The 25,068-nt window shown below is 40.4% G+C and overlaps 1 protein-coding gene across 3 annotated transcripts in view; it reads left to right on the top strand.

Annotated features, from left to right (window-relative positions):
- Nucleotides 1-25,068, top strand: part of fbln2 (fibulin 2) — a 127,696-nt gene that overhangs the window by 76,788 nt on the left and 25,840 nt on the right. For all 3 annotated transcript variants that reach the window (XM_036152003.1, XM_036152001.1, XM_036152002.1), the window contains exons 6-10: nt 1,155-1,271; nt 4,457-4,558; nt 19,085-19,219; nt 21,061-21,198; nt 24,780-24,923. In XM_036152003.1, coding sequence (XP_036007896.1) covers nt 1,155-1,271; nt 4,457-4,558; nt 19,085-19,219; nt 21,061-21,198; nt 24,780-24,923 — 636 coding nt within the window. The remainder of the gene's footprint in view (nt 1-1,154; nt 1,272-4,456; nt 4,559-19,084; nt 19,220-21,060; nt 21,199-24,779; nt 24,924-25,068) is intronic.

The raw sequence follows: 25,068 nt of genomic DNA, 5'->3' as shown, positions 1-25,068 counted from the left end.
AAAGGTATCTAGTTGGGGACACCCAGACAACTGCAAAGAATAACTGAATTTTTCACAAGCATACATGTGGTAACAGTGGATAGGAAAAATCCCCGTTAACGGGGAGAACCCTATCGGCGTATTTCTACCTGACTTGGTGTGAATAGCCATTTGCCACAACTGACTTTGGGTTTAAAAGACAGAGCAGACAAAAAAGGACTTTTCCTTTAACCGCTGTTAAAGGAAAAACATTTAATTTATTGGCTTCCTCTAGGAGGGAAACTCAGCTAAGCAGTTAAGTTTTGAGCCAGGAGAAAAATCTATAGGATGAAAAACTGAGTGCAACAGTGTAAACTTATTCATGTCTTTGTCAGTGTTTTTCTCTTTTGTCAGCACTCAAATATGCTGTTGGTGTTCAATAACTCAGAAAGCACAAAAATGATCCCATTCTAATTTCTTGGAGGTTTAGCAGACTTGTCTTGGGTCTCTTTCAAATTATCAAATGTAACCAAACATGGAATACCTTCCAGTATTCGTCAGGGTTGAGGTTTGCTTTTTAATGAAAAGTTGGATCTAAGTATGATGTGAGGTAAGGTTTTGCTGCTGCATTAGGCTGTTATTTCATTCACAACTTCAGAAGAATTCCCCCTAATCCAGCTCTTTAATAGCCTCTGCTTTGACCATCAGCTGCAGCTCATTTCCTGTGGCTTGAAAGGGGAAGTTAGTATGATGTAATAAAAGAAAAAAATCAATTAACCTCCTGAAAATGTTGGTAGATTTAGGAGCTGTATGCAGCAGTGAAATCCAAAGGTTGGTTGTCTAATAATTTTTCATGGTCTATATATATATATATATATATATATATATATATATATATATATATATATATATATATATATATATATATATACAGTAAGCCCCAATCTGGAGAAGTTGCTCCAACAGATGCCTGAATAAACATCGGGCATCTCAGTCCAGAAGAGCACAGTTTTAGGAACAGCTAAGATCCTAAGAAGAACCCTCAGGCTCCCAGTAGTTTACTGGAACCCTTGGAGGGTAACCATTAAATAAAAAATGTTCAAACCGATACAGAATTAGCATATTTTAAATTGCTGTCCCAATATAATCATTAATTCTGTTTGACTGTCTTTATCTTTGATGTGATTATTGTGCAGTGAGTCAGGAGGAGAACAGCCAGGTGGAAGAAATTAACAGTTCCACTCACACCACTGCCACCATGACTCCAACCTCTGAGACCACCACAAGCTCTGTCCGGCTCCATCCATGTGCAGGTAATCCAAAACTATGAATATAATGAATTTGTCCTTACTGTAATGAAACAATCCCTTATGCCCTTTCACCATATCGTATCAGAAAAAATCTGTCTGACATTTCCACTGTTGTTGGTACCCCTAACAATGGTTTCAAAGTAAGTGCATCCAAAAAATGTATCAGTTGCCGGGTTGTAAAAGTATTTCTCTAATTTTTGCTTTTTTGACATGTTTCAGATCATCAGACAACTGTCATATCGATCAAAGATAACCTGAGTAATTCTAAATTCTAAACGGCAGGTTTCAAATGATAATTACATTTTTTAAGGGAAAATAAGATGACTAATCCGACATGTTCCTATGTGAAAGAATAACTGACCTTTAATGACCAGGGGTCTCATTTATAAAGCTTGCGTATGAACAAAATGAATGCATAGTCACAGAGGCATTTCAACATGGAGTACGGCTGTCATCCAATGTTTCAAACAGTATTTTAATATGGTCAGCATCTGTGCTTTTACCTCTGATTTTCACATTTAATCAACTTATCCCTGAATTTTTTTCACAGTTACTTTGCCTTTTTTCAGTGGTTGCCATTTCACAATGAAAAGAAAAAAAGACCAGCTTATTGATAGTTCTTTTTTTTCTTACAGGAATGGTACGCTCAAAGTCCATGACCTTGTTTAGCAGTTATGCAACAAATACTGTGACATAATTGTTATACTCAGCAAAATGTATTTAAGGGCTAATGATGCAGATTATGTATAATATGTCTCCTTTAAGGTCACAAACTGATGGTAGAGTAGAATTCATGGTTTCGTCAATTAAAATAAATCTTTCAGATTTCAGAGAGAAGAAACCCCAGATCATCACATGACCACCATGTTTAACTCCTGATTTATTTATTTTTTTACTGAAATATTAGTTTTGCCTGTTCGTCCCCAGAACATTTTCCCAGAATTATTGATTATAATCAGAATTTTTTGGGGGGCAAATTTAGACAGGCCTTTGTGTTCCTTTTGGTCGTTGTTGCTTTTCTTACTGTTGAATCATGAACTCAGCCTGACTGGTGATAAGTCAGGCCTGCTGAGCTTCAATGTCTATTCTCAGCTTTTCTGTGGACTCCCTGGACAGCTAGCTGTGGACCAGCTAGCTGTTTTATGTTTTCTCCATTTGTGGATATTAGCTTTCACTCTGCTTCTCTGGTATTTTAAAGCATTAGACTGTTACCATTTCTAGACTGGTAGAAGTCTGTAATCATGATTCTTCAACTGTTTTTGTTCTTTCTTTTTTACATTGGTGCATGAAGAGTTGCTTTTCAAACTCTTTTCCCTGCACAAACTGGAGTTTGGCACTAGCATGTTGCAGTGACATACATCAGTTTGTGTCTGTGTCCCTTTCAGTCAATGAGTTGTAGTCAATGACTTGTGTTCTGCTGTTCTTCTAAAATGTATGAAATGTTTTTTATGGATGTTAACATGGATTCATCATGGCTTTAGTGGATTTTTTCTGTTTTACAAATATAGCTTTTCAGAGGGCGATTATTATAATTATAGACAATGTGTCTTTGTGTGTTTCCAAGTCTCAGTTCCAAATGTAGACAAAGACAACAACTGATGAAGAGTGAAATCAAAATAAATTGAAGACCGAAAAATTTGCCAATTTATAACTTGATGTACAGTTTGAATGCTTTTCCCAAAATCTATATGATTATACATAGTTCTTCTTGTCTTGATGTGTAAAAATAAGCATCTGTCTGTCCGTCCATCCGTGATCTGTCAGTACTCCAATTTCATATTAGATATGTGGATATGCAGCCAATTGTACCAGTATAAAGATATACGTTTTCTAAATGTTAAAAATGTGTTTCTTGATACTCAGTTAAATGAAGTAATCTGTCTACTGATTCATGTTTTTTTTCTATTTAAACTGATAAAATGCCTTCAGTCCCTATTGTCTATTTAGCCATGTCCTGTTTGGACAGTGTAAGATGCATAGATTATAAAGGAAGAATGAAAGCTGGTTGGTCCAACATGATGTGACTTTGTTGTTCCTGATTCTCCTGTGAAGAACTTACTTGTTGTGAACTGGATTGAATCTTTTAATCAATCTGTCTTTGTGATTTGATTGAATTGACTTTGTAAATGCCTTGATATGATGTGTTGTGAACTGGCACTGTATAAACAAAACTGAAGTAATTTGAAGTTTAGGACAGGTGCTTCATGACATGTGGTCTCCAGTCTAGCATCAGCCTCCTAATTAGGTCCAGAGTTGAGCAGATGAAACACTCACAGGTTCCAGCAAAGGTTCTTATTTCTTTTAACAATATTTAGCAACAGAACCTTGCAGAAGTGTTAAAACATTTTTAACTTTTTATGTGTTGTTAGAGTTACAAACCCAAATGGATCAGTTTGGGATTTTATGCAATACATCAACACAAATTCATGGTGACCTAGAAGGAATGATACATTTTCTACAAAAAACTAATCTGATAAGTATTCAGGGCTTTTTTTATTCAGACCCCCTTTAGTAAAAACTAGCCTAATTCCCCGATCTGCTTCCAGCTAAAGGTCTTTTGGGGTATGCTTTAAACATCTATGAACTGAGGTCCAGGTGACATCTGAAGGCAAACGGTTGCACTGGATAAAGGGTAAAAGAGTAAAAGGGGTTAAATACAAACACCCACCACATTTCAGATTTTAATTCCAAAAAATATGTACACCACAAATCATTTTCTCTCCACATTTTGTTTCTCTTCATCAATTTTTGCCAAACTCATTAAGAGCCATTGTGGCAACGGAGATGTGGGTTGCAGACCTCTGTTCAGCTCATAAAATTTGAATCAAATACATTGACCTCTGTGGTTGCAACATGTGTAAAGATTCAAACTGTAAGAAGACTTTTCCAAGACTCGGCCTATAAGTATCTTGACAGATGTGTCTGACAGCCCTTACGTCAGCAGTACGTCAGAGGGCAATAAGTTTGACACTTCCTGACTGTGCCTCAGCACACCTGGTAAATGGAGAGAATTGATTCTAGTGTGTGACTCTAACAATCCAAAAGCTTCTTTTCAAACTGGAAAGGCACATTTGATCCTAAAAGGAGTAGAAAACACCATAACTGATATAATGAGCATCAACATCTGGCCTAAAAGTGTAGCAGTGCTAAATCCAGAGATGATTGATTTTCCTGCTTGTCTCTTTCAGACGAGAGTGGCTGCAGTCAGCAGTGTACTGCGGTGGCGGGCCAAGCTCACTGTTCTTGCTTCCCAGGGTTCTCACTGATGACTGATAGAAGAACATGTAAAGGTAAGGGCTCCATCCCGCTGTCCGGTCAGAGCGTTGGATAATTTGGAAGAATTAAGACTTAAGTAATCTAATAAGATAATCTAATAAGGTAATAACCCCATACCAATCACTATAATATACAGATAATATTATATTAGTGCAATCAAGTAATCAAAGATCTGGATCAATTTTTAACTGGATAGAGTCAAAATTGGAGCAGGTAAAATACAAGTGTTTATGACAATAACTAATGCACTGACTCACTAACTGGTGTCTGCTGCCAGCTACACTGTGGTAGCTTTAGCTACATTTAGAAAACTATACATAGAACAGGTTTGCACTCATCCACCTCGCTTTCATGAACTTTACCATGGTTACGACTAGACATCGGAGGAAAAATGTTGAACAATGATGTTTTCCATCATTAGTGATTTACTATTTAAACTAGCATGCTATACTTGCCACTTTTTCATGTGGCTAAATATCAAGTAATGACTTGAGTGTAGCCATCATGCTGCTCATAATTCACGTGAAACCAGTGAATAACCAGCAATATCATTTTTCTACGCCCACAGTAGTTGTTTAGCTCTTGAGCGAAGAGGCATTTCATTTGTCTGGGAGAGTAATGTTGTTTTTCACATGCCTTTAGTAGAGTAGTCTTTCCTCATCATGGTTCTGATTTTTAGCATTTTGAAGCATGCTAATCCAAGGCAGTTACAGAGGTCGTTGTTAGTACAAAAATATTCTCCAACATGCAGATATACACCCTGAACGCATCACACCTGTGAAAGATGGTAGTAGCAGAATTATGCTTTCAGGATGTTTCTGCAGCAGGGACAGGGATGCAGAAAATATTAATTATTATAACACAGCCTAGAAAGAAAACCTTCAGCTGTTTATGGGATACATTAGCAAAGTATTGACCATCTATATCCTAAAAACTTAAAAAAATACATAAAATTAGAAAAAAACTCTCAAACAAGCTATAAAACAGTGACAGAATTGAGGTTTATGCAGGTCACACAATTAATTAAAAAAGGCAGTTAATTAATGAAGTGAAAAACACACATCAGAGGTTAAAATCAGTGTTGCTAATGAGGCAGCAATGCACGTTTTAGCTGTTTGAATTTTTTTACATTTCAAAGGTCATTATATATGGCTGGAACATGTTGGAACACTTCCCAAAGAATTTTACCATGCTAAATCTTGTTTTACCATAAATGGCCCCAAACTGTTCAATTTACTGCACAAGGTGGTACATTGGATTGTGAAACAGGGGGTCAAAAATCCAAAAAGCAAACCAACATACAGAATTTGCAGGAGGAGACTCACCCATACTCAACAGGACAACCTGGCACTGATGTCTGGTCTCAACAGTTTATATGGAGGTGGAATCAGGTGAAACCGAGAGGTGATTGCAGCAGGGGTGGAGTTAGGCAGGTGTGCAGAGTAAGTAATTAGACCAGGGGCCTGTTTCAGAAAGGAGGTCAAGTGAAAACTCTGAGTATGTTAACCCTGAAATGAGGGAAACTCTGGGTTTTCTGTTTCAGAAAGGGAGGTAAGTTAAACCTGAGAAAGCAGAGTAAGTCAAGCCCATTTTTGAAAGAGAGGTAACTTATACTCAGAGTCAGTTACCATGGCAATTTACTCTGTGAACCTAACCTGGTTGGGAGCAGGTTTTCTTCAGAAAACCCAGAGTTTATTTTGGTCTCCTCCCCTTTTTTAAAGAGGAAGTGGTGTTTAAACACCTCATTGATTCTTTGGGGACATATTCATTGCGCACATTTCAGTCACGCAGAGCGCATCAAAGGGAATGAAATGGCATGTCCTTTTATGGATGATCCTGTTGACGAAGAGGCTGTATTACTTCGTAGGGAGTTACATTTACGTCGGGAAAGGATTTTGAGGCCCAGAGTGGATTTTTTGTCATATATCTTTTGCCTATATCCTATCACAGCAATTTATATGGTGTGATATTTGCTAAAAAAAAAAAAAGGTTTTAAAATAGTTTCAATATTTCCTAGAATTCACCTCTAGCTTTAGTTTCAGAATGTTGATTTCCAGATCTGCCTTTTGGATCTGGCGGTCCAAGTATACAAGTTCTTTGCTGTTTTTTTCTATCTTTTTAATAAGAAGAAGTCTATATAACTCCTTAACTGGCAACTGAAAATACATTAGATTAGAGTTACATTATGAATGTAGTCTAAAATTCAGAATGAAACTGTGGCATTTACTGTAAATCACTGAACTGTGTCCATCTGTGCACCAGAAGTTGATGGACCTTCCTCCTGCCGTTCTTCCATAACTCTGGGGGGTAGAGATAAGAATGACCATTTATAGATATAAACTTGGATTCTATAGGCTACTCCACATATAAGTGTCAATGTTTGATGTGTAGACATATAATATTAAAATTACCTCTGTAGGCCTGTCTGTGGCAGCAGAAACGGTTTCTTTATCCCCATCATCCTGAGCATTTCATAGAGTACACTTTATAATACTATTTATCATAATTGATGGTGTATGGAGTAGGCTACTGACAACTGTATGGGGTACTGTTGGGACAGGAGGCTCCAAGAGGCAGATATTACCATCCGAATCTGTTGGGACCAACAAAAAACCCAATCCAAAGTAATATAAATGGAAATATCACATTCAGTCTATATAAAAAAATAACACTGTAGGTAGACCTCTTACATTTTATGAAGGCACTTAAATATTCTGGAGTGATTGGCTCTGATGAAGTCCCTCCAGGAATTCCCTCAGCCATTGGCCTTCCAGCATTTAGGCTCAGGGCCATCTCTTCTGCATTTGTCAGGGGTGGTGGTGCAGGTCCTCCCCCTGTTTTACGAGCCTCTGCCTTCTTTCTGTTGGCTGAGTAGAAGTCAAATGAGAATGAACATTTAGACCTATGTCAAAAATGCTACACTGAATGCCATTTAGTCATTTAATATGTCAAATGTTTGTAAAGCCAGGTAGCTACTCTACTCCTATGATGTGCTCAAGGCTTACCTCCTTGAAGTATTTTTCTATATTTCATTTTCAGCTGCTGCCATGTTCTTTTGATGCCTGCAGGATTGCACCTATCCATGGAAATTAAATTAGGTTTAATAAAATACTGTTCTTCCAGTTTCACCTCTGATAGTATAACAGCTGGGTAAGTTACTCTAAAATAGTTCTTAATTACTAACTACAAATTTTATCTTCAACAAGTCTAATTAGATTAATGTAATAATTACTGTCTCTAGAAAGTATTGGTCTACTTACTAATTTGCTTTTTTAAAAAATACATGTTCAAATTCTGCATATGCTTGAATAAGCACATCCAGTTCTGCTGGTGAGAAATATGCACACCTTTTTTTTTTGTCTGACGCTGTTGCCATGGTGACTCGTAATATCTGCACTCCATTGATAATGGCTTTTTATAGTTGTGGTGCATGCACTTAACTCAGAGTCAGTGAACTCAGAGTTGATTGAACTAACTAATTTCAGCTGTTCTGAAACCCAAAACTCAGAGTTTCCCATCTCAGGCTAAGTCAACTCAGAGTTCAAGTTTTAACTCAGAGTTGGTTGAACGTCCTTATTGAAACAGGCCCCTCAGACATCAGTGCTGAGGCTCAAAACAAGAACAGATAAAAAAAAAAAAAACCTAAACTAAGAAACTTCTGAAGACATAACAGAATAAACTAAAACAGTAAACACGAATCTAAACAAGAATCCAGACAAGACAGAACTCAAAACAGCCAGATAATAAAAGACAGGAGAGAGAAGGAAAACTAAAACTAACATAAACCAGAACAGAACTCAGAATATTACACATTAGAGTAAGAGATAATACAGACAGGAATGTTTACGTTATATGACAAGCTTTTTTTTTTCTAGAGGGTGGTCAGAAATTTCATGCAGGCGGGCCACAGTATAATCCAATGAGTGCTGGAAATGTGGTCCTGGGTCCTGGAGTACCCCCACCCACCCCAACAACCCCTCCCCCAAATATCAATTATTTTGCTAACAGAGGGAGATCCTTCATTACTGAAGTGTTTCCATATGTGACTGTGGGTTCCACATGTGTGGAAGGACCTGGTTTAGACTGGGATGAAACAAATAGTGGGATGAGATCTGGTTTGGAAGGGGATGTTTGGGAAAATGAAAAAGATTTAGGCTGACCATAAAGTAAGCTGTGGAGAACTTGTCATTGCAGTCGTGTCTTACGCAGGCTGTTTAAGACACTGACACCTGCAGGCATCTGTAATTTGTTTAGCACAAGGATCACATTCACATGTTTAAATCTGACGCGATGGATCTCATACTTGGCTGCATGATACTAGATTTATGAGTCTACAGCATAAATAAGGCTTCTTTCTGTCTCTTGGGTTTTCATCTGCATTTGAATTTAATTGGACTTTTAAAATCTTAATGTGCATCTCTGTACAATTGGATGTGTATAAATAGGGTTTATACACAAGCTACACAGCATATTTGTGGGTCGGAGGCACTTACATTTTTTGGGATTATTTATGCTTGTTACCTGGTTGCAGATAAATACTCTTTCACTACTCTTTCACAAGTTGAGCCCCATGAATCCAGACATTGTCATCTTGTCATGAAGGAAGAAAAAAATCCATTGATGGAATAACCTGGCCATTCAGTAGAATCAGGTAGTCAGCTGACCTCATTCTTTGAGGGTCGTCCCATTGCTCTGACCTCCTTCATCATCATCGAGAGGATCCTCCTAAATTACATCAAGGATGTCATCCCTGCTGGCCTGGACAGCCTGCAGTTCACCTACAGGGAGAATCGCTCCACAGAGGATGCTGCCACGCTGGCACTTGACACGGCTCTGACTCATCTGTAGCATCCCAACACCTATGTTAGGATTTTCTGGACTTCAGCTCAGCCTTCAACATCATACTTCCAGAAAAACTGGCCCTGAAACTCCACAACCTAAAATTATCCACACCGCTTGGTTCCTGGATCAGTGGCTTCCTCACCAATAGCCCTCAGGGGGTGAGGACTTGGAAACGCACATCTTCCCCACTGATCCTCAACACTGACATGCCGCTGGGTTGTGTCCTCAGCCCTGCTCTGTTTGCCGTCTTCATCCACGACTGCACTACTATCCGCCCCACAAACATGGTTGTGAAGGACGACACCACTATGGTGGGTCTTATTATCAACAATGATGAGACCCACTACAGAGAGGAGGTCCATAATCACTCACGGAGGTGGTCCAGGAATAACCTCATCCTGAACATCAACAAGTAGGTCATAGTGGACTATAGGAGGTTCAGGAATACTGAACTCACAGCTCTCTGCATACAAGGTAAGGTGGTAGAACGTGTGAACACCATTGAGTTTCTGGACACTCACATCTCCTCTGACCTCTCCTGAACTGTGAACACTTCCCATCTGGTAAATAATAGTTCTTCTTTCACAGGAAATTGAAATGGCCTGGTCTTTCCACTAAGCTGTTAAAAGCTTTTACAGAGCTAGAATAGGAAGCATTGTGTGTCTCGGTATGACAGTGCAGTATGGGAGCTGCACGGTGCAGGAGAGGAAGGGATTAGCATAGGATTGTGGGATGCCATCTACAGGAGCTAGACAGAGTTTGCTGCACAAGTCCAGAAAAGGGCCAGATATATTTTCCCACCCTCGGTCCTGGGTGAAAAGGGTGAATAGAGCAGGCCTGAGGACAAACCTGCGGCGTTCCTGTGTTGAGGATCAGTGGGGCGGATATGCGTTTCCCTATCCTCACCACCTGGGACCTATTTATAAGGAAGTCGCTGATCCAGGAGCACAGAGGTGTGGATAATCCCAGCATGTCTGGGAGCATGTGTTGAATGCTGAGCTGAAGTCCATGAAGAGCATCCTAACATAGGTGTTGGGCTGCTGCAGGTGGGTCAGAGGTGAGTGCAGAGCTAATGAGACAGCATCCTCTGTGGAGTGATTCTCCCTGTAGGTAAACTGCAGGCTGTCCAGGTCAGCAGGGATGGAGTCCTTGATGTATTTCAGGAAGATCCTCTCATAGCACTTCATGATGATAGTGGTGGTGGCAGGTGATGGTTGTTGTTTTGGGATCAGGCAATATAATAGAGCATTTCAGGATGTCGGGTACCATGGACAGCTGGAGCGGGAGGTTAGAGATAGAAAGAGCCCTGCAAGTTGGTTAGCACATAATATTAGCAGACCTGCAGTCTTGGTGATACTGACCTTCTTTAAGGAGGAGGTCACTTGGTGCAGCTTCAGGATGAGTGATTGAGGTTACTCAACAAGTGCTGTGTAATTTCTTTCTGCCTTTTCTTATCCAAACATCTATAGTGAGTTCTTCAAAAACTATTGCCTTTCTCTGTCTAACCAAATTTTCTTGCTTCTCTTCTGCATACTTTTACTCCTGACTGTGACCCTAATAGTCAGATAATAATAATAATAATAATAATAATATTAATAATAATAATAATAATAATAATAATAATAATAATAATAATAGGTTAAAAACATTGCAACACAAACAATAATAAAAAGTGATCATAAAGCAAAAAAATTAAATCAGGTTAAAAATACACATTCCAAATGAAATCATATGGGGAATGCAGTTTTAAGCAAGTAGGTTTTGGGCTTGGATTTGAAGTGTAGGAGTGAAGTAGTGTTCCTGAGTTCCAGAGGTAAACAGTTCCACAGTTCCACAATGCTCTGCTCCCCATGATGGTGAGACAGGTAGTGTATACAGCAGAGGCCAAAAGGCAGTAGTTTCTTTTTGCTCTGTTTTTTCCCCTTCAGATGATGGAATAGAAATATTGTAACTTCTTTGTTGAGCAGAGATTATGCCTTTCTGCACTATTGAACAGTGGAAACTGTTTTTGCTTTTCTCTGAACTTGAAGGAGGGGAGGACCCATGGGAAAGGGTGGACTCGTTCACTTATTGTGAATTATCCCTGGAAATGTCTGATAACCAGATGCTTCTCATTTGGGAAACACAAAGTGATCCATTTGGTAGCTTCTAAATCAAGAGTTTGTCAAATCACTTCTGTCACTTATGTCCCGTGGACTGTAATTCATTTTGGCTGCAAGTCCAATGGGATCTCATATTGTATAGTGAAGGAACACATGTTTGTGCTCCCATGCAAGATATTTGAGAGTAAGTTATGTGAGATAAACCTCAGGAAAAGAGTTGCCACATGTTTACACACAAGGTAGAAGCTAAACCTCAGAACAGGGAAGGTGTAGGAAGGTGACATTAATTTGGGATTCCCTGTAGCACAAACTCTAAAAGTTAATTCAGGGCCAGCCAACAGACAATAAGACAATATAAGATATTATTGTATGTTTCCATTTTATCAGGCTTCTGTTTATTATTTATATTTTGTTTAGTGCTGTCAAACGATTAAAAAGTTTAATCGCGATTAATCGCACAATGTCGATAGTTAACTCGAGATTAATCGCAAATTAATCGCATATTTTATCCTTTTATTTCTGAAAGTGTAATAGCCTGTTTGGGCATTTTAATATGCAATTTTGCAATAAATGACACTAATAAAATACATGCTTGTACAAAAAATATTTTTATTTTGTTATTTTTCAAGCACTTTTCAGAATTGGAATGAAAACATCCTGGTGCCAAATGTTAAACTCTGGACTATAATGGCTAAATGACTAATCATGACGCCCTGATGTTTACACAGTGTGTAAACAAATGTGTAAATAAATACCTGTTTTCATGCCGATATATTTTCTTTGCCTCTTAAACAAAGCTAGACATGGTATTATGCATAAACATATAAATTAATAAAAATTGTACATTTCAATAAAGTCATAAGTTTTGTTCATTTCTTCACTCTCTCTCTCTCTCTCTCTCTGTCACACACACACACACACACACACATCTAATTCTGAGCTTTCACACCAACAACAATAATTTCTTTGAATATTTTTACTTGTTGTTTCTATCCATATTCATAGAGTTTAAGCCTGGAAAAAGTTTTAGATTTCCAGGTCATTCCAGTCTTACACTTTGCTTGCAACTGGGCAGGAGCTTAATACCCTGAAAGAGACTGTTTAGGAACTGTTTAGTAACTCCAGGTCCTTCGTTTGGCAACGTGATTCAGCCTTAGTTTGTCAAATACAGAGAAAACAAATTAATAAGCATTAAAGTACGGTTTATGGGTTGGGTTTCTGCAATGTTATCAGCCTGTTAAAAGCTCATCTTCAGAACCAATGTCTGCTCAAAATGGTGATCTGCACCAAGTAATCTACTTTCAGCAGTTATCACCGGTTATTGCACCGTAAACTGCAGAGTTGCTCTGTCTGCCTTTACTACCGTCGGCTTCTATGGCGGAGGGATATTTCAGCTGGATACAAAGTGTGGGCAGTGCAGGCAGGTCTCTTAATAACCGCTGTTTCATCACTTATTTTAGAGCCCAAATAAGCGATTTCACTTTCAGAAACCTGTCCAAAAAAACCGCAACCCGTGACTCATGAAATTTAGAAGCGCCTTTAGAAAAAAGAAGCCCAAAGTCGCATGTGTCCGAGGGTAAAAGAAACTTCACGCTCACTGTTGGCAACAGTGAGCGCAGCGTGGGTCTGTTTTGCTACAGTTCTCTAGCTCTCTTGAAACTACGGAAAGCGCCGAGGGTAAAAGAAACAGTCCGGAGAGCGCGGCGGGGGGAAAAACATTAGGGAACGGTGTGTGTGTTTTGATGCGCGATTAACGGCGACAAAAAAATTGTCGGCGTTAAAATGGGTTTACGTTAACGCCGTTAATAACGCGTTTAACTGACAGCACTAATTTTTTTGTTTTGCAGAATCGTGCAAGAAATTTTTACCAGGTTCCATGTCGAGTAAAATCCTCAAATCTAAATGGGAGCCGCACAATAATTCCTGCTTAACCCTGTCAGCACAGCCAATAAATAAGTCCTGCCATGATGTATGAAAAAGGGATGAAGCAGTTAGATAAAGTTGAGACACTAAGCAGGAGCTAAGCAGTTTCGTGAATGAACAGCATCTAGTATTAACTGCCGCCGTGATGAGAATATTTACATGTTTTTATCTGTGCATTTTTTCCCAACTATGCTTAACAAGCATAATGCCACTTAGAACTAAAAAAATACATTGAGTCTTGTGGTTACAACTTAAAATTATGAAGTGTGTGGATACTTCTACAAGGCACTGTGACAGTTGTTTAGTGCTAGTCAGTTCACATGGGTTGATATTTTGAAAATTAGCTTTTCAAACTGGATCTTTTTTGGTTTTATTGTTAACAAATATTATCACAAAGTCATAAAGAAATTATACACCTGATAAATGATTTAAAAAAATTCTATAAGTAAAAATCCAAAATTCTCAGTCCTCCTCAGTCAACACTCTATGGATGCAGTGAGCATTACAGAATATTGCCTCTTCGGTGCTTCTTCAGTTCTTTTGATATAAGGAGTGTCTGCAAATATCAGTCTTCAACTCTTGCCACTGATTATCTGTTGAAATTAGTTTTGGACTTTGATTAGGCCATTCTAACACATGAATCTACTTTGATCTAAAGCATTTCATAGTATCTGTGGCAGTATGTTGAACCTCCAGCACATTCTCAAGTCTTCTAAAGGCTCTAACAGTTTTTTTCAGGCTTGTCCTAGATTTAGCTCCATCCATGATGCTGCCACCACCAAGGTACACTAGGTGAATGGAGTGTTGATGTTTGTTTTTCACCTCACATTGTGTTTTGCAATGCAGCCTCAACGGGGGCACAGTATCCTGTGTCCTATTTTTTGGCTGGCAGATAAATGCAGAGGGTTGCATCAGGAAGGCCATTAAATATAAAACTTTCACCAACTTTACTGTGCAAGTCAATAACATAATCTCCTTACCATACTGGCTTTAGGCCTGGGTTAACAACTATTGATGCTGGTGTCTGTCAGGGTAACTGTGCTACTGTTGGTCAGCAAAGACAAAGAGGATGGAGGTGTTGTTCTAGCATGGTGTGGACGGACAGAGAAACGAAGTAGGAGTTATCTTGAATGTGGAATTTTTCAGGTTTGTTCTGGAGGTGAAAATAGTGTCAGATAGGGTGATGAGTCTGAAGCTAGAAATTGAAGGTGTGTTGGCAATGTTAGAGCTTATGCACCGCAGGTGGGATGTAAGTTAGAGGAGAAGGAGGAATTCTGGACTGAGTTAGATGAAGGGACACAGAATATCCCCAAAGGTGAAAGAGTGGTGATTGGTGCAGATTTCAATGGGCACATTGGAGCGGGAAACATTTCTCATAGCATAGGTGATGAGAAATTATGGACAGGCTTGGTATCCAGAACAGTAATGCAGAAGGATAGAAAAGAGGATAGAAATGGCTGTAATGGATACTTTCTTTCAGAAGATGCTAGAACACAGTGTGACTTACATTGGTGTAGGTAGAGGTCCACTGGTGCAATACATCATGTGTAAATGATGTAACCTGAGAGGCAGGAGGCAAAGAAAGGTCATCTGGCGTACCCGGCAATGCCTAGTGGGCTGACACACATTTTTGTTTTCATTTATTCAAAAAGCATAAATATATACACTCACCGGCCACTTTATTAGGTACCCCATGCTAGTAACGGGTTGGACCCCCTTTTGCCTTCAGAACTGCCTCAATTCTTCGTGGCATAGATTCAACAAGGTGCTGGAAGCATTCCTCAGGGAGTTTGGTCCATATTGACATGATGGCATCACACAGTTGCCGCAGATTTGTCGGCTGCACATCCATGATGCGAATCTCCCGTTCCACCACATCCCAAAGATGCTCTATTGGATTGAGATCTGGTGACTGTGGAGGCCATTTGAGTACAGCGAACCTTATTGTCATGTTCAAGAAACCAGTCTGAGATGATTCCAGCTTTATGACATGGCGCATTATCCTGCTGAAAGTAGCCATCAGAAGTTGGGTACATTGTGGTCATAAAGGGATGGACATGGTCAGCAACAATACTCAGGTAGGCTGTGGCTTTGCAACGATGCTCATTTGGTACTAAGGGGCCCAAAGAGTGCCAAGAAAATATTCCCCACACCATGACACCACCACCACCAGCCTGAACCGTTGATACAAGGCAGGATGGATCCATGCTTTCATGTTGTAGATGCCAAATTCTGACCCTACCATCCGACTGTCGCAGCAGAAATCGAGACTCATCAGACCAGGCAACGTTTTTCCAATCTTCTATTGTCCAATTTCGATGAGCTTGTGCAAATTGTAGCCTCAGTTTCCTGTTCTTAGCTGAAAGGAGTGGCACCCGATGTGGTCTTCTGCTGCTGTAGCCCATCTGCCTCAAAGTTCGACGTACTGTGCGTTCAGAGATGCTCTTCTGTCCACCTTGGTTGTAACGGGTGGTTATTTGAGTTACTGTTGCCCTTCTATCAGCTCGAACCAGTCTGGCCATTCTCCTCTGACCTCTGGCATCAACAAAGCATTTCCGCCCACAGAACTGCCGCTCACTGGATGTTTTTTCTTTTTCGGACCATTCTCTGTAAACCCTAGAGATGGTTGTGGGTGAAAATCCCAGTAGATTAGCAGTTTCTGAAATACTCATGCCAGCCCTTCTGGCACCAACAATCATGCCACGTTCAAAGTCACTCAAATCACCTTTCTTCCCCATACTGATGCTCGGTTTGAACTGCAGGAGATTCTCTTGACCATGTCTACATGCCTAAATGCACTGAGTTGCCGCCATGTGATTGGCTGCTTAGAAATTAAGTGTTAAGGAGCAGTTGGACAGGTGTACCTAATAAAGTGGCCGGTGAGTGTATATCTCAATTCAATTTAATTATAACAATTAATTAACCGAATTAATGTGTGAATTAAGGCATTTATACATAAATGTTATTGACCGCAACTGTATATCAGACAGAACACGTTGCCCATTGTTTGTTTTTCTTGAAATCTCTTAACCCTCTTCAGCCTGCCCCTCCCCTCAATGTTGGCTCAGGTGATCAAATTTAGCCGTTTGAGCTATTCAGAGTAAGAGAGGTCACTTTATTTTGTCTGTGGGATCTAAAAAATAAAGCACAAAAAAAAAGAATACAAGGGGGATGCAGAGAAGCTCAGAGAAAAAAAGACTAAAAATAACAAGAGGATGCTGTAATGAATCACGGCAGCGGACCCAGAATTCAGCCAGACCAGCAGAGGTACTTAAAAAAAGGATTTATTAACAAAAAGCAGAGCAATGCAAAAAGGACTGAATAATCAAAAAGACTAATAAAAAACATCCAGAACTTCATGGGAACAGAAACTGACTGGTAACATGACAAAAAAAACTCAGGTTCTCTGGAAGGGAAAAACTTGGTCAAAATTCCAAAAAAAAACCAAACATCAGATCAGGATTGACTTACCCAAAAACATGACAAGACCAACAAGACGACCTGGCACTGATGTCTGGTCTCAACAGTATATATGGAGGTGGAGGCAGGTGAAACTGGTGAGAGGTGATTGCAGCAGGGGTGGAGTTAGGCAGGTGTGCAGAGTAAGTAATTAGACCAGACATCAGTGCTGAGGCTCAAAACAAGAACAGATCAGAAACCAAACCTAAAAAGCTGAGAGGACAAGTGGACAGAAACAAACTACACCAGACCTTATAAGAAACAAAACAATCCCAAAGTATAAAACTAAAACAGAAGATAAAGCCAAGACTAACACGGATGACCAAAACAGGATAAACTAACTGTAAACAAGCAAAACAGGAACCTAGACAAGACAAAACTCAAAGCAGCCAGAGAACCTAAGGCAGGAGAGTAAACAAACCAAAACAGAACCTAGAATATTACAGATGCAGGCAAATGTGCCGAAATAAAGTGTTTTTCTGTTCCTGCTGCACCAGTGTGGTGAAATGCAAGTGAATTCAGATGAGAAGGAAGAGAGAGGAAATGTTAACACTGGCAGTACTAGTGGAGTAAATTAAGAATTAACTAAACCTTTATTCACCTCATAAGGAGACATTTATAGGGGTTTCATAAGGAGAAAGTATAGGGGTTTGCTATTAGCATGCAGTAATGAAAACATATTTCCATAAAATGTGCAATCCTCAAGCTATAAGATTCAAATGTGTCATATGTCAAAATGATGTACAATATATTACAAAAGACAGGAGTTTCATGTAAGGAGGGGGGATGTCATGATTTAGGTTTTTTGTTTGTTTTGTTTGGACTTTTCCGGAATCAGCTCTGTCACCTCTCAATCACAGCAACCATCCAATCAGCTCAGTCCACTCCTCAGCCACCTCCCAATCAGCTCAGCCATCCTACAGCCACTGTGCACCTGATCAGATCCACCTGCTGTAATTAATTAGAGTCAACTCTGCTCACCTGTTTCCCTCTCTACACATACCTGCCTCAGCCAGAGCGTCTCATTTTGCTTCTTGCATACTGCCACCATGCCTCTACCAGTTTCTGTGTGCTCAGCCAGCTGGATTCCTCTGTCCTGCTATGTTCAGCCCACACTGCTGTATTCTGTCTGTGTCTGTGTGCTGCACAAGTCTGCTTTATGTTCCCCTGAGTTCCAGTCGCTTGCTCTGCCCGTTTCTGGTGGTTCCTCGATCTGCATCGCCTCCTCTGGTTAGCCTCTGCTTTCATCACTGTCAAGTCTGTTATTACTGGTCTGTCTGGTTCTGTTCACCTGTCTCACCTCCTGCCATTCGTTTCTACAATAAACCTTTTAGAACTAAACTCTGTGTCAGGCTGATTATTGGGTTCACCAGTACTGTTCATAACAGGGGAGGGCTGATGTGCTTCTATGTTTGAGGGTAGAGGGTTGACTTTATTTATAATGTGATATTAATGAAATTGCCAGAATGGGTGATTAATCATTGGCAAAGGTGGGTTGTAACTCTTTACGTGAATAAATAAATGTGCGTTTAGGAGTAGTTTTGCTACATTACTATCACTATATTAAAGATACAAGTACAGTACTGAGCGAAGAGGGAAGACTGTCATTTGATTCAGAATAGCTTAATCACACAGATTTGGAACACATGTGGAGGAAAGCTAAAGGGAGACTGAGTGAATATGAATAATTAAAACAGAGACAGACACTAGACACAGAGAAGCTACAAACGGAGAGAGAACAAAATCAAAGACTGATCTGAAAGAATGCACTAAAACACAGAGAACAGAGCCAAACAAATGAGACAGAAAATAAACAGAAATGGGCCCATATTAAGACATTTGTAACAATAATAAGCACAGATACATGGCAGGATCTTTCAAGCAAACAAAGAAATTATTAGAAAACCAACAGTATTGAAAACTAAAACCCAAACACCCAAGAATCATTACACTTAATTTTTGGATTCCTTATTTTAGTAAAAACCTCAATAAATAAAAATCTGCAGTTTTAGTGAAAATTTCAGGGACATCTACCAATGAAGCTCTCATGACACCATTGTCATCTGCAATAGATGAAAAATCCATATCGTAACTTATTAATGTAAATACTTATTCTTCATAAAATTACTTTGATGGGTTATTTTGGTTGCTTCAGTGTCTGATCAGCTCACCCATATCCTCTAACAGACTCAGCTTTGTTTCTTTCTTTCACAGATGTGGATGAGTGCATGACCAACACACACAGCTGTCGGTCAAACCAGCGCTGCGTGAACACCGTAGGTTCATTTGTATGTGAGTTGCAGGTTAGCTGTCCAGCAGGATACCAGCTGCAGAACGGTGTTTGTCGGGGTAAGTTAACTGGTCTTGCTTTGTGTAGAATGTATTTTCAGAACCTTTAAAAATTGTGGTTCTATACTAATTATGTGTTTTCAGTGCACGGCAGAAAATTTACAGTAATGGTAAAAGAGACAGTATAACCATGTGATTTCCAGACTTTTAAATTTTGCATAATTAGACCTCAAACCTGTGGTGTTATCTTAAGATGGGGCAGAGCTGTCAGCTGAACAACTCCCCACCTGATAGTAACTTGGATTCACTAGTGGGGGGCTGCTGGAAAAGACTTGTGAAACCCAAATGAGCAGTGAGAGTAAAATGGGAGCATCTGATAGATGGTTCTATTCAGAGGATCTTCAACTTGCACCTCCATCACAGTTGTTTGTATCTTCTAAGAAAACCTGGAGACAGGGAACTCAAGTTGGCCATGATCAAGAGTCCAGAGTATTTTATTTGTCACTGTGTGTTACTGAGGGAAAATTTCAGTTTGGCAGCTCCAGTTCACATTACACATAATGAAGATGAGATGATACTTTGCAAGTAGGCAGTAACATTAAGGTGATTGTAACGTATGACAGGCTAGTAACATTCGAGTGATTTTAACGTGTTGGACTGCAATCTCCTATCAGGGGGCGATTGCCCTCACAGCTCCTGGGAAGAAGCTGTTTCTAAGTTTACTTGTTTTGGCTTTGAGGCTTCAGAAGCATTTACCTGATGGGAGAGGGGCAAACAGTGCATTGCCTGGGTGGGTGGGATCAGTGGAGATGTGACTGGCCCTTCTTTGGACTTCTGACCACTCGTTCTAGGTCCTTCTTCTCCTGGACTGCGCAGCTCTCATACCATACAGTTATGCTAATACATAAAACACTCCATATGGTAGCTCTATAGAAGTTATTTAGCAGTTTAGTGGAAAGTCTGGCCCGGAGCACCACAGCAGCTGCAGATCCAAGTGCGCCGCCGCCATCTTGAACTTGACTGAATATTAAGGTCTTTTACACTCTTGTTCCCCAATTGTCATTCGGAGTTTGAGATCTGGAGGAGGGGTGGGCCATGTAACAAGGAATTGGGCTGGAGTTGGTCTTCTGGGTCAGCTGGGGCTGGCATTTCTGTTTTCCCCGCGAATATGGCGTGGCGTTCCTGCATGTAGCGGTTGGGAGGCATGCGGCGTTAGTGGGGGGGCATTCGTGCTATGTGAGGGAGGCATGACCAGCTGGTCTAGGCACCCCCAGGTTCATGCAGTGGTCTTTGGTTGGGTGGTTTGTAGGAATTGTGTTGGCCCAATCTCTGGATGGATGGGATTTGGGAGTCATTAGGGCTGGGATCGAAGCAGAGGATTAGGGCTGGGGTATGGACTGGGTTTGCCCTGGTTGAGGCGGTGCTCTGCCCTGGTCTCAGCTTGTGGCTCAGGTGATCTAGGTGATCTACTCTTCCCCATCCCTCCTGAGGAGATGGGGATCACCTCCTGGGTCTGGGGGCCGGGTGCCCCTATGGGGTATCAGTATCTGGACCTGGGAGTATAGGTTGTGTGGCGTAAGAGAGACTATGTACAGTGTCTATTCTCATGAATGGTTATGAGCATTTGCATGTGTGGATATTAGGGTGGGAACGTGTAAATGTGACCGCGTGCCTTTTGTTTATGTGTTTGTCTCTTTGTCAGGTTATTTGCCATTATTATGCCACAGGATGCTGGGACCGAGCTCAGTCCCAGCTACAATTGGTCATTCTATACTTATACCACAGTGCAACCTGCTAAAATAGGAGCATGCTGAGAGCTCAGACTGATTCAGCACTAAGTCTTCATTTCAGTGGCTATTGGTTACTTGTTGAACTCATATTAATCTGTATTTTTTCCACAGATATTGATGAGTGCATGGTGAGAACCCATAACTGCGATGAGGGCTTTGTGTGTGAGAACAGAGTGGGTTCATTCCACTGTAATCCCAAGCTTAAGTGCATCAGTGGGTTCATACAAGACCTTCATGGCAATTGTATTGGTAAGGAACTGTCGGCTCTTCCATTTAAGGTAGCGCTTCCCACATAGTGGGTTGTGCCCCCTGGTGGGGCGTAAAGGTACAGCCCGGCGAAAAGCTTCGGCTTTTATGGAATAGAAAATACAGGCCTTCTAAATGGGACATCAAGCCCATTTAGATGTACCTGTAGTCATTAGTATGAGGAATTATATTAATAAACTCCTAAAAAAATACAAACCTTAATGTAACTGAAGTTTCTCTTTAATATTAATGGCTTGATATTATTTTTGCCATATGAGGTTCATAGCCAGTTAAGAGTTGACTGCAGGTACAAGTTGGGCAAAAAGCCATTTATATTGTGGTTAATATTATATTGTTTAAAAAGTATTTAGAAAAAGAATGATGTTGACCATCTTGAGTCAGTTCAGACTGCTGCTGCAAGGCTTTTAACCAGCACACAAAAGACAAAGCATATTACTCACGTTTTAATCCCTTTACATTTTAAATAAAGATTTTGAGATATAACAGTCAAAAGCTGCTACAGTCATGTGGAAAAACCCCAATCTGTATGTTCAAAACAAGATATTTACTGTTTTGATGGTTGGTTTGTGCCTGCAGCTAAGGTAGGCAGGGATTAGGGCCAGTGAACATTGATCAGAGCCCTAGATTTGGCAGAAGAATAGTCTTGTATGCATCTGGAATGTTAAAATAAACCAAGTTTAATGTAATCTTCTCTCTTGTTGGAAAGTTCACATGTTGATGAAATTGGGGCAAAACAGACCAAAGATTGTTGTGATTAAAGCCCCTGCTGCAATTATATTGCTGTCTGGTTTAGCTGTCAATTATTGGATGCAAGTGTGATGAAGCTGCTGAGGTGGTACATAAACAGCTCCTGAATGCACTAAAGCAAATTCCCTGAGTAGAAAAAAAATCTGCACTTGAAACATCAGATATTTAATCTACTGTGCACAATGAGTGACTTTTACAGTGGTGTTCGCAAACCACCTGTTGTTATTTTTTTAACCACCTGCCCTGGGTTGAGAGGGCACCTTAGAACACCATTGGTCTTTCTGATTAGCTTAACTAGCTGCTTCCTCTGAGCTTTAGTAAAAGCTTCTACTCCAACTGATAACACCATAGAAGATGGCTCATGACACCACAGAGTACCTCACCCGCTTCAGTCCCTCAAAGAAGAACACAGTGCAGTTTTGAAATCCAGCTGTGTGAAACCAGTTAATTTTCAACCCATTTCACTGATTAAAGACCGGCTAATGAAAGCAGATGGCCATCCAGGTACCAGAAACTCTGACAGAGATCATAGGAGACAAAAACATTCTTGTTTGTTTTTAGTCGACTTACTGGGGTTTTCATTATTTATGCTTCCTGAACTGAGGTAAAATTGGACCACCTTGATACCCAGCGGGTGTGCTGTTTCTGTGTCCAAATCCAACCTCAGAAACCCTTCTCAGCCAAAGACATTTTCCTGTTTCACTTCCTAGCTTGGGTTGAATAAAATAGGATAAATCCAATACTGAAGAAAACTCACCCATCAGTCCACAATGGACTTGTTTCCCTGACATCCCACATCATGAAGTTCCTAGAAATATTCCTGTTGGCCAACTCGAGTAAGCAAACAAGCAGCAACCAGGACTCACTGCAGTTTGCTTATCGCTGTGGAGTTGGAGTTGAAGATGCCATCATACACCTGCTTCAACAAACCCACTGTCATTTAGACAGACAGCACTGTGAGGATCATGTTCCATGTATGCAGTGCATATGGAGTTTAAGCGAAAATTCAAACTGAAGAAACTCTATTGCCTACCTCCATCAATCAGGGACTCATCCGCCTCAGACACAAGCCAATCAGCTTTGAACTGCTCCTCCTCGAAGCCAATCAGCATCCTGGGTTCATCGGCCTTCTCCTCAGCGAGCAAGCGGTGGCTGCGCGTGTCCGGTTTGGACTCTAATGACCGGTTTCAACCCACCTCCATCCCCTTCTCCACCATCGTAGCAAGCTCCGCCTGGCTTTCCTACGGTCCTCCTTCAACCTCGTCCCTATCAGAGTGTAATTCCTCCTGGACTCTTATGGAATTCCCAGTCACTCCTTAAAACGGTCTGGCAGAAGACCGCCATGTTGAGCCTGGTTCTGCCAGAGGTTTCTTCCCAAAGGAGAGTTTTTCCTCTCCACAGTCGCTTCATGCTTGCTCATCATGGACAGTTCATGCAAACCTGTGTTTATCCAAGTTGGACATCAAGCTCAAACAGATCATCATATGGACTGAACAAACTTTATTTATCTCACTCTACCACCAGTTTCAGGGAAATATCCCTATTCTCATACGCCTGCTTATGCATATTGAAGTATAATTCAGCGTGAATTTTTCCTGCCGAGGTCTGAGCGCCAAACTCTTAAAATATTGTATCAATAAAATTCTTCTAATTGCCTTTTCTTTCTGTGTGAGTTTTTCAGATTGAAATAACACAACTCAGCCTGATTTACTTGGTCCGAAATTCCAGAAGACTCAGGGACTCTGGATCAGAGACCTGACAAACAGATCACAATTCCAACATACTGCTGAAAAGCAGTATGTTGGAATTCTAGCTTAGCGGGAATAGGGCGAGCAAAATCTAGTAGGGCCGGTGGAAAGGGGGCTGTGGTGGTGTTTGCAGCATGGTAGACAGGGTGGGGGAAGGATGGGTTTCTGATGGAACCGGTTCGTGTTGTTCACCCACCCTAAATCGTCCCACTTGCATCCAATAAAATAGTTGGGTTTTTGACCTGAGATTGATTCAGTCACAATTAGGTTTGTTTTTTGAGCAGCTCAATGTCCTTACTTAAGAGCATCTCTTTTATGATAAAATACCCAGAGTAGCACCATCTTTCATTAACAAATAAAGCTAGATCCCCTCCTCTGTTCTTACCACTGTCCCTTACATTTCCAACAATGGTGGACAGGTTGGCGGTTCTGTACTTACTCTTTCGGTTGTGACGCCCAATGCTGGCACGAGTCCTGCATCTCCCCCTTCTCATTCTGCAAGGAATATTGAGTCGCTTGGTAGGCGGTGGCACAAAGATCTGCTAAGAGCTAACAGCTGATCTCAGGTGCAAAGAATGGGAGTTTGGCCTCTCACACAGTCTTCAACCACAAATGTTATATAAAATGAAATAAAAACAAAGTTGTCCAAAACAACAGGCAGTTCCATAATGTTTACCAGCAAGGAGGGGCAAAAACAAGAACACACAACTAAAACATAGATTTAAAAACAAGAAAAAATCAGGGGTGAGTTGTAACTGCTGAAAAAAGCTTCCTATTCATGTACTGCTGGAAGTTGCTTTGAAAAGGGGGACCCGTTCAGTATTTACTAGGTTCTGCATCATTTATGTAGTTGTTTTAATTTAGCAGTTGAATAACAATTTCAATCTTAGTGCAAGTAATCTGTGTAACCATGATTTTTCACTGTAAAAAGAGAAAATGTAAATACTGCAACGTAGCTGTTAGGTTGACACTGCTGTGAAACATTTCAATCAGAATGAATTTCCCCACACATCACTCATTCTTGTCAGCTGCTGGTCAGCTTCACTCTCTGTCGTTGTGTTTCTGCAGACATTAATGAATGCAGCAGCCTAAGTGAGCCCTGCACTTCCGGTTCCACCTGCATCAACACAGTGGGCTCCTACACGTGTCAGCAGAAGTCATTGATTTGCAATCCGGGCTACACCTCCAGCTCAGATGGAACCAAGTGTGTCGGTGAGTTTGACCGCTTTAAGCAAACAGCATTTGAAAGCTACATACAACTTTGTCAAACTGCAAATGAGAAAGTGGAAAATGAAGCCCAAACACTGCTGTAGTTAGTTGAGATGTTAAGTAGAAGCACAAATAATTTCACACAGTA

This window comes from Fundulus heteroclitus, chromosome 20, assembly GCF_011125445.2.
Source record: "Fundulus heteroclitus isolate FHET01 chromosome 20, MU-UCD_Fhet_4.1, whole genome shotgun sequence".
Taxonomy (NCBI): domain Eukaryota; kingdom Metazoa; phylum Chordata; class Actinopteri; order Cyprinodontiformes; family Fundulidae; genus Fundulus; species Fundulus heteroclitus.
The sequence above is the reverse complement of the archived record's forward strand: the minus strand, read 5'-3'. Positions and strand labels throughout refer to the sequence as shown.